Below are 10804 nucleotides of genomic sequence, written 5' to 3'. Positions count from 1 at the left end.
AAATTTATGGAAAATTTGTAACTTTTGATAAATTATACATATTCACAGTTACAGTATTGTTAATGTGTCCTAACTATTGAAAAGGAATCAATGAATAAAATCAAGGTCCATGTTCTGATTAGGTTCTTCTCAATCTTTTATTTTATTTCCAGACATATTTATCTTTCTTATTAACACATGTTCAGATAAAAAACATTCAACGCAACAATCAATTTGTTATTACTTAAATATTTATTTATTCTATATTTATTTACATAAAAATTAATTTTAATATCATTGAGATTACACCAAATCGGTGTAACAATTAGCTAAAATTAAATCAATTTCTATAATTTTCTTCATCTTTGTTCATCATCGTCGTATCCTCCGTATGTTGGTTGCCATTTATGAATATGAATTTTTGGCTGATTATTACACTTTCTTGCTCCATTCGTTGAAATGTGTAATTTAATTGGTCCACGGTTTTGTTCGTCATGTGGTTTCACTTCGATGTCTAATTTTGGCATACGGGAAGGATGACCTAGAAATAAAGTTACGACTTATCGACTGATGATAACTATCTATCGACAAATTACCCTACGGTTATCAACGACCAAAGACAGTTGTTAATGAATTAATAATGAATTATTAACGCTTCGACTACAAATTCACACGTATTTGAAGCGAAAGATTGCGAGTCACGCGAAATTACCGATCACGCAGATAAGCAACACTAAATGATGTATTTTCATACCATTACTACATAATTCGTATGATATTATACTTTTAAATGTGATCATTAGACTGAGATAAACATAATCTCGCGTACATGATTAATAACGTTGCTGACGTTATTTCCAACCCGTTGGCCAATTAGCATCTATATTAACATCAACGTATAAAATTTTTGTGGGAAATAAATTATAGGTTATCGTTCGCGTTACCGTTATTATTGTGGTTAGGACGAATATTAGTCCAGACTGGTCGACTTTGACTTTGTCCTGGAAATCGGACAGTCGTTCCTTGAGATAAACCAATCGTGGCTACATTTGACGAAGCAGAAGAATGAATAGAAGCGACAGTAGACGAAGCAGTAGAACCTGCATGTATGTTTTGGATACTTCCCGACACAGAAGCCACTATACCACCGAAACCAAGCCCCGGTCTGTTGACGTTCCCTTGATTACCATATATAGGATAATGTTGACTGACAGCGCCAGAAATTCCCGTTAATCCCGCAGAGAAGGACACTGATTGGCTGTACGAATTGGCCCTGAACATAAACATGTACATTTTTATCGTAAAAGGTGTAGTTAATGGGATGGTAGAGAAAATAAAATCAAGGAAGTTAAAGAATCCTATTTTTACATTCACCTTGATACAAAGGAAATTACAGCATGGTTTTACCAGGTTTTAAATCTATTCGGAATTCAGTTTCTAAACTGAGACAAAGTACGAAGAAGATCTTAGTAAGAACAATTCAACAATTTTTCTTATTTATTTTATTTATGCAATTAGATACAAAAATTAATCTTTTTTGCCTGTAATAAAATCACTATGTATTGAAAACAATACTGCAACCGAACATTTAAAGTGAAAATAAACTAATGGCGTGAACAAAGGTTTTATTTGAAAATTTTTTTCTATGAAAGTTAATAATTTTTATGAAAATTAAAATAATAAAAATTAAAAAAAATAATGACTAAATGTTTAAGTGATAAAGTCACAGAAATCATCGCTATCATTTAACACAATTTTAATAATGCATTCAAAAGTTTAGAAAAAGTACTGTAAAATATATGTAAAGTACTTATGTATAAGAAAATGTTAAACTGATTCTTAATTAGGTTTTATGGTGCCCATGAATTATCCAAAATTGTTTTGACTGAATATAAATATTAAAATAAGGAAAATTTGTGTTTCATAAGACGAATTTCTTCCTGATGTACCATTATAATGGCAATGATTCTGTATACTGGTTATGATTTAAAAGTACATCGAGTATTCAGTAGTCATAATAAATTTAAGACAAGGTCACTGAACAATTTACTTATGAATTATTTCTTATTAAAAATGTGTTTTTTTTTTGTAAAATATGCTTCAAAAAGAATTTGAGTAGCTTTTAAAATTTGTTATTATCATATTATTCGTAGATTATTACATTTAGAATCTCACTAAAAACATAATTATCTTTGAAGTTTACCAGTAACATTTAAAATTCAAATTTAAAAATTCCTACAACTATATTATACATCTTCTTCTCAACCTAATTCTTCTAAATTTCATAATTTAATATGAGACATTAATTCAAGTAATATCAACATACAAGTAATTTTGCATTATTTTAGAACCATTACTTTTTTACAAAATATGACAGGTCTACCATTTTATGTTTCCATTATATATCTTCTACGCAAACGTCTATATTTGTTTATCATGTGCTAATAAATTCGTTAATAATGTTTCCTTTAATTGATTAAACTTTGTGATGCTTAATAGGCAGACTCCATTTCGAATGATATGCGCATAACGCACATGCGCATTAACGACAAATTAACATGTTGACTGCCATGGTGGTTATTGATATACTAATTTTTTAAATTTACATTTGTTTTATTTAGAGAACATTAATAATTTCCACCATTTTATTTTTCCTTGCCATATTGTTTGATAATTTATCATTGTATCCTAAGAATAATGGAAATTTTATCGTGGCCCCTTGAGCATACTATGCGAGAAGTATATGGCAGCTGCTTAAAGTGTTAATATCGAAGACACACTATGAACTCAATTTCAAAAATTGGTGGGGACAGAAGCAGACACCAAAGGGGACAAAAATCTGATTTATGAAAATAAAACTATAATAATCGAATATTTATCAATAATTCACGTACTATCCGCTTATAAAGTTAATAATAAAGAAACGGAATCGAAAAATAAAATTCTCTTTTGCCATCTGTAGGTAACCAATTAGATTCGTCAATAATAACTTCTATATTAATTTATTTATTATCGTATGTAGTACTTCAACGCGAATCAATCGCAGTATAACACAGCAAACAGACGTTTATCGTTAGAATAAATATTCGTGATATATCCGTGATCATGGAAACTTACCCACTCGCCTGAGACAATGGACGACCGAAGTTGCTGCTCTCGAAGTAGCTGGCGCCCTCCGGACTTACTTGGAAGCTCAAAGAGTGTGCATTGTTTCCTGTATTAACGTTAATATTCGTCGTGATGGGAATAGACAAGGATCGTCCGTTCTTCGCATCAGGCGTCTTCATGACTTGCTCTGGTATGAGTTCAGGTGGTGTGTTCCATCGTCGTTCGTCTTCCTCGGTGAGAAGCACGCGATCGTCTACGGAATGGGACACGTTTAACGTAGAAAACTTTTCTTAACCTCACTTTCACCGTGTCGTTAAAAAGAACGTGCACACCAAATGGACAGGTAACAAGTGAGAACTAAATCACAATTTCTAAATCGATTATTGATACGAATCTTCGTAGGAATACGTTTGAATAGGTTAAAAATTAATAAAATTGCATCTCGAAAAATTCGTTAAGTTTCGTTTGAGAAATATGAATACTATAAAATAGAATTATACAATATAAACAACGTAAGCAATGATTAATTATTTTCACGAATTTTCTTTCAGTTATTCAGGAGGTGTAATTAGTATGATATGGCGTCAATACTCGTGGAATGGGAAAGTCATGGACTGGTTATTATTCTCTTCGTAATTCAGTGTGACGGATCGAGTATGAATGGAAGGCTGAGGACAAGAATGCACAGTGTAATACATATTTTTAGCCCGAGAAAATTATTTTTACCTGCCCACGCCACTAGCGACATAAAACACAACAGTACCGCACAAAGGATGTTCCTGGCCATCTCTAAAAGTGTTCTGACTTGCTTACGACCGTTCTCCGCCCTTTTTCAATAAGTATGAACGACCTTAGAGTCCTTATTGATATTCATCGTGTGTATACCCACGTAATACTCTTCGACGAATGGAGTTACAATCACGCGGTGACTCGTACGCACAAAAAGAAATGGGATTATCCAGGAACAATCAATTAGGTAAAGTGTAAGTTGTGCATAAAAGTATGTCACTTTTAATTGACGCGTTACGATAAATTATTAATGACCTTACATTAGAATTATTTAAAAATAATAATTGTTTCATTTTGAGATATTTTTAAATATATTAGATATATAATATATGTAATCTCTCTATCTTGGGGTACCTCAGTTTTATTTTCATTTTTACTTTTCAATTTAATTCGTAATATTAACTCTTCGCATTCGAGAGGTGACCTTCAATCACTATTTAATAAAATTTTGGAGACTAATGTTAACTAATGTATTAAATTTAAGTAGTTAATTATTATTAAGTAGATTTTCTCGAGAAGGAAGATCAAAATTAAAAAAGTTTTGCTCTATATTTTTCATTTGTTTTTGCATGTAGAATCATTATGTTCCCTATTGTATCACCAGTTACATGACACCCTGTAGATTGTAAATTTTGATTGTCTGTTACAATGCTTAGCTAACATAGCTTTGAAAAGCCACGTTCTTAATGATATTCCCTATCTTTGTTCGATTTGCATAACTACTGCGTAGTTATTTAATATTGATTGTAGATTCTAGATTTCGACTGTCAATTGTGATATTTAGTTGACATAGTTTTGAGCAGCCTGTTTTTTAATAGTTTTGCCAATTTTTCTTACATTTTGAAGTACCGTGTGCAAAATAATATAGCGGAAGTGCAAATCGTACAAAGATACTGCGCAGTTACATAATATCGATTGTAAATTCCAGATTTCGACTGCCAATTGTGATATTTAGTTAAAGTAGGTTTGAAAAGCCGCGCTTTTGACGATATTCCCTATTTTTATTCGATATTAAAGTGCCTTATGCGAGATAAAATGGCGGCAGTGCAAATCGACAAAGATTCCGTGTAATTACCTAATATCGATTGCACATTCTAGATTTTGACTGCCAATTGCGATATGCAGTTGACATAGCTTTGAATAGTCTGTTTTTCGATAATTCTGTCAATTTCTCTTCCATTCTAAAGCACCATATATTCGAAATATAATGGCGGGGGTGCAAATCGTATAAAGATACTGCGTAGTTACCTAATATCGATTGTAGATTCCAGATTTCGACTGTCGATTGAGATATTTAGTTAACATAGCTTTGGCAAGCGCAATTTGGAATGATGTTTCCCGCTTTTATTCGAATTTTAAGTGGCATGTATGAAACAAAGCGTTGTTTGCCCAAATCTAGATGAATTTATTGAAAATTCTTAATTGTCAAAACTTCAGTTTAAATGTACTAATTACGACGTCTCTGGCTTGTAAGAAAGACTGATATTTTATTTATCGTATTCTTATCATTATACTGCTATGTAAGTACATAAGACCAGTCAGTCCATGTCAAACGATTACAAACTGTATACGTGCCATAAGCTATATTATAACCGAGATATATATATGTTTGTATGAAAATAAAGGTGTTTAATATAACATACATTAATACAAAGGAGTTCCATTTTCCAATCATACTCTGCAACCAATATTAATAAAATTCATTTTGGCGAGTCTCGACAAATAAATCTCTGACAAACGATGTCAATTTCGACGTGTCATTACGTGGAAGTGGGGCTACACAATTGAGACTCATGCCTAAAAACATTAGTGAAATATAGTACAAAATATGATGCAAAACAGACAAGAAGGTATCATGTAAAATGAATTAGGAAATGACGTACAGAATATATTATAATATGTAATATGTGCGAAGGCAAGTTTCATTTGGAATGAAATCAGGGGAATTAAAATGGAGACTCGTTTTTTTCAAATTACCGCGTTAATCAAAGTATTTTTCGAATTTTTATACTAGTATTAAAACTCTTTCGAATCTCTGGTTTCACGAAACGAACGAGAGGGGGAATGAGAAAGTACTGCGAAAAGTTTTAGTTCAAATGAGACATAGTACGCTAGTACAAAAAATCACGTATAAGAAATTTAAGGGAAATTAACTTAGGCTAAATTGAACTTAAAACACACGCATCTCACGATGTTCAACATTGTCCTGCCATGAACGGCAATATTTAAGGATATACAGCGATGTCCAAGGATATCCAGAAGTGTCCAAGGATGTTCAGTGACGTTTAAGGATACCCAGCGATGTCTAAGAATATTCAGGGATGTCCAGGAATATTTAGCAGTGTCCATGGATGTCCAACAGTATCCAAAAATATCCAGCAGTGTCCAAGGACATCCAGCTGTGTCTAATCATATCCAACGATATCTAAAGATATCTAGCAGTGTCCAAGGATATCCAGCAGTGTCCAAGGATATCCAACAGTGTCCAAGGATATCCAGCAGTGTCCAAAGATATCAAGCAGTGTCCAAGGATATCTAATTGTGTCCAAACGAATATCTGGATATCCAATATCCAGCGATGTCCACGGATATCCAGTGACGTCTAAGGATCGAGTAAAATCGAGTAAAAGAATCGCGTGTAAAATCGTTCAAACGTATACGATTTAATAGAAGTACGGTAATTATTTAATAATTTTAAAAACATTTAATGTTCACTAATACCAATGAAATAAAAAAAAATAAAACGTAAAATATGTATTCAAGTATTAAAGAAATAATCAGAAATAAAAATAGAATGAAGTAATTAAAGAAATTATTTCAAGTTAAACATAAATAAATTAAATAAATTATGAAAAGTGAAAAAGAAAAAATTGAACTATGTAAATTATCAAACGTGAATAATAAATAAATTAATTAATAAATTATTAAATGTTAAGCATAAATAAATTAAATAAATTGTTAAAAGTGAAAAATAATATTAAACATAAATAAATAAAATATATAAATTATTGAAAGTGAATAATAAATAAATTAATAAATTATTAAAAGCGAAAAATAAAAAATTAAATTAAATGAATTATTAAAAGTGAAAAGTAAATAATTAAATTAAAGAAATAATCATAAGTGAAAAATAGATAAATAAGTTAATTTAAGCGGTTGAAATTTCGATGTGAACGTTATGACGACCGAGGAGCAACTGACGTGACCTGTGGCCGTCTAGTGCTTATATAAACCGAGGTTACCCTTACCGAGGTCAAACGAACATTCTTGAGCTCAACCGATTTTCCAAAGATTCGCAAACTCTTTATAACAGTTATTACATAGTTTATTGCAAATATATGCTTCGTATAATTTGCAATAACAATATGTGCAGTAATTTACATAAGTGCAATCATTTTTTCATATAAGAAAGGCCATTTACTTTCTCATAACAATAATTTTTAACATATAAATCTTTAAAACAACTTTTCAAAGTTAGAAAAAGCGAATAATGGCTGAAAGTGATATTACCCAAAGGGATTCTATATCCCACATCCATGACCCATCCTAAAATAACCTAAAATTCACATTTTTAACGAATTCTACGAATATGTAAACTTATATATATATTATACATCCAATAATATTTTCGTATATTTTTCATTGTATATTTATAGAATTTTGTATTATTTTATATTATTTTGTAATATAGAATCATATATTAAACTTTGTAACTATCTATATGTATGTATATACATTATATCTTTATTATTAATGTTGTAGTTAACTTTATTAATTTATAATGATTTTTATGATAGAGATTAAACCCTTTTTAATTTATTATTTCCTTAATAGAAACTTATTTTGTGGTAGTGGTTACATAGATTTTTAAGTACATATGTGTTGGGATGAGTGGAACAAGTATGCATGGGATTCCAATATGTAATGAATTCAGGTTGTTATGATAAATGAGTATGCGTGTAATGATTGAGGTGTGTGTGTGAATTGTGTATGCGAATGTAATGTATGAAGAAAGAAGAAAAAAAGAGAGTGATTTGGGATACGTTAGTTGCAATTGAGTTATAATAGTGAGAAGTCCTGTGATAGAGTAATTGTGAGAAATTAATTATATTTAAACGTTATATTTGTATTTCATAATTTTTCTAATTAAATAAAGAATTGTTCTTGTTGTTATTAAAATTTCATCCACCACTAACACATTTGTATTTACTTTATGGTATTAATAAATATAAGAAACATCATTTGATATTCTACATTGATACTTCAGTATATGGCTGTTTCAAAGACGCAGCATTTTCCCGCGACAAAAATCCATAGCTTTGTAGCCACCAACGTTCGCACTTTCACCGCTAGATGGACAACGGTGGTTCGAAGTTTCTCGCAAGTCCTCGGTCAATTCTCGACCACCCATAAATACAAGTTCCTACGCAAGTTAACCATCCCCCGTCCACAGCAGGACCTGCTAGAAATTCTTACTAACGAGTCAGTAGTAGGTCTAGGACGGATCTCATCCTTTTCCTTTTAATGTCCTTCACCAGTCAAACATTCAATATCTCCTCAAAACGTGTTCCGTGCAGTAATTTATAATATTTGATATATCTCACTAATTGATAGTTTTAATTGCTGCAACTGACGAAATATATATTTAAGAACAATAATGCAACGCTATCAGGTATTACTTTGTAGCATTGCAATTGTAGGTTATCTATGCAACATTGTGCTGTTGTTGCGTCCTGCTCACTGACAATTTTCACGGTGGTGGGAGTTTCGGTGTGGACGAAAGGAAGGGGGGGGCGGGGTATTGACTGACGCGCAGTAGAGAAAAATATTCAGTAAAACTTTTTGATAGAATCTGTAGCGTCCTACCTTATCGAATCCCTTCGATGCCCTAGAACGCTTATCACGCGCTAAATTAATATTGCGTGACTAGTCGTAATAATAAGGATCCAGTGTGTGTGGTCAAAAGAGAGTGTGTATTTATAGAAAAGTATAGAATAGTTATAATGGAGACGTTGAACGGAGTACCGTTTCGAACACGCGTTTATACGTGTAAGTAAAATGTTTCAAGGATCGGTGTCAAAGACGAACTGATTTCTCGAATTTGATCTATGTCGTGTCTCGTCGTGACTTGTCCGGTGTTTTCTCCAGTTTAGTTCCGATTGGGCAAAATAAACGTTGGTGGTGGAAAAGTAAGGAGTTTTAATTGGACAGAGGGTGTGACGGAAGGACCTTTGGCTAAGGAGTAGGAAACCGTCAAGGAGCCGATTTTTGATGGTCAATGACGTGATTTATAAGTGGTGTCCGTTCGTCGCTTGTTGGGTCTGTCACACGAGGGTCCCATCTGTCGAGTCTGGTACTTGTAAAAATTCCTAAACTTTCGCATTACCTTTACAACTTAATCTGCTAGAACGGCGGTGAAACACATCTATTCTCCGGAATTGCAGTCGCAATATAAAATATATTGTAAACAAGCGTCAGCCGCGAAAACACGACAGCCTAAACCAATCCTCGGCCGAAAGCCGATTTTGACAGAATCTTATCTCGCGGATCAGACGGGAAAGCAAACAAAACAGGCTTCACGCTTAACGTTTTAAAATCATATTTAATTCTTCATAGTATATTAATTAAAGTAAATGCATACTATAGAGAGTAATCATATCCACATAACCTGCCATAACTGCCGATTTTAGGCGATAGTACCCAGAGAACGTTTCGTGGATGTTGTAGTACCGAAAGGGTTAAATGTGATATATTAATTAATATCGATCTTTAGAATTTGATTAAATGGCGACTGAGGTTCGCATCTCGAGTGCAAAGGGTTAATAGAGCTAGACCTGGTTAGGGGTGAACTAAAGAGTTCTAATTTGTGACTGCCTGGGTCTGTCTTGACTGTTTGGCCATGATGCTTATCTTGTCTTCTTCGGATTTTTAGAACTTCCCGTGACTATCATCTTGCTGCTTTTATAAGTTTTCTATGGCTAGTGATTGGTTGATGTGGAATGTAAGCGGTGAGTGTGTGTATCTTCCTATTGGTTGTGAATAATATTAGGAGTGTGTGTTAGCTTCGACGTCTTTCGGTGGTGGTGGATGTTTAACACTAGAATTACCAACCCAGTGAAAATGACTGGTCCCAAAATTTTCCTTTTCGCAATCACCGAACACATACACCTGCTTTAAGAATAAAATTGGTATCAACTCGTATTAAAAAGGAACTGTAATCGATATATTCACTCATATTCATCCGTACTGCTGAAATTACTATAATCTGTGCACGTTACAGTTAGGTACCCATTAAAGATCGGTAGCTCTAGTGTTAAGTAATTTGGATCCTTATGCCTATCGTCTTAACCCATTTGCATCATGGCTCTACTTAAGGTGCCGTGTTCAGGCATCAGCGACGTTCAACTGACGACTAGCCCTTATCACCGTGCTCGTATCAGCACTTACTCATAATGACAGTTAAAAGGATTTTCACGACAAAAGTGAAACTTGTTAAGAATATAATGAACCGATGTAGATGAGATGCTCACAAAAGGGATCAAACGTGATCCGTGGCATATGAAGAATATTCAGCAACTGGTAATGGAAAAAGTCAGCTCGCGGATTATTCCGCGCTCGGTGATAGGCGACTGTCGTAGCTCGCGGAATATTCCGCGCTCGGTGATAGACGATAGTCGTGGCTCGCGGAATATTCCGCGCTTGGATGCAAATGGTTAAGAGTGATTTTTTGATCCTTGTGCAGGGGATTTTGATAAGTAGTCGTTTTGCTGCTAGGTAACTGTTTCATTTCCTCTGTATGATTGTAGGCGAGTGCGCCAAAAACGCATCTCTCGCTGTTTTATAGGGCGTGTCCCCCTCTTCGTCGCCTCGACGTCACGTGTCGGTAGCCTCTTCGGCTGAGCTCCCGTCCAGACGCCCCAGCTGGGCA

General features: G+C 33.5%; 1 protein-coding gene across 1 annotated transcript; it reads right to left on the bottom strand.

Annotated features, from left to right (window-relative positions):
• Window positions 1-338: 338 nt before the first annotated feature.
• On the bottom strand, window positions 339-4044 carry LOC108549471 (uncharacterized). Its single transcript, XM_017902860.1, has 4 exons — window positions 3814-4044; window positions 3097-3340; window positions 924-1252; window positions 339-520 (listed from the first exon to the last, which is right to left on the bottom strand). Exons 1-4 carry the CDS (start codon window positions 3872-3874, stop codon window positions 339-341), a joined length of 816 nt encoding a protein of 271 aa, XP_017758349.1. The 5' UTR covers window positions 3875-4044.
• Window positions 4045-10804: the final 6760 nt, after the last annotated feature.

Source organism: Eufriesea mexicana, unplaced genomic scaffold, assembly GCF_001483705.2.
Source record: "Eufriesea mexicana isolate 0111107269 unplaced genomic scaffold, ASM148370v2 scaffold2087, whole genome shotgun sequence".
In the NCBI taxonomy this organism is placed as follows: Eukaryota; Metazoa; Arthropoda; class Insecta; order Hymenoptera; family Apidae; genus Eufriesea; species Eufriesea mexicana.
The sequence above is the reverse complement of the archived record's forward strand: the minus strand, read 5'-3'. Positions and strand labels throughout refer to the sequence as shown.

Excerpts from the sequence above, each read along its gene's own strand:
- LOC108549471 (XM_017902860.1), bottom strand. The coding sequence starts at position 3,874 with ATGGCCAGGAACATCCTTTGTGCGGTACTGTTGTGTTTTATGTCGCTA. Across the intron at positions 3,341-3,813 it reads GTCGCTAGTGGCGTGGGCAG|ACGATCGCGTGCTTCTCACC; the intron begins GTAAAAATAATT and ends CCCATTCCGTAG. Across the intron at positions 1,253-3,096 it reads CCATTGTCTCAGGCGAGTGG|GGCCAATTCGTACAGCCAAT; the intron begins GTAAGTTTCCAT and ends GTTTATGTTCAG.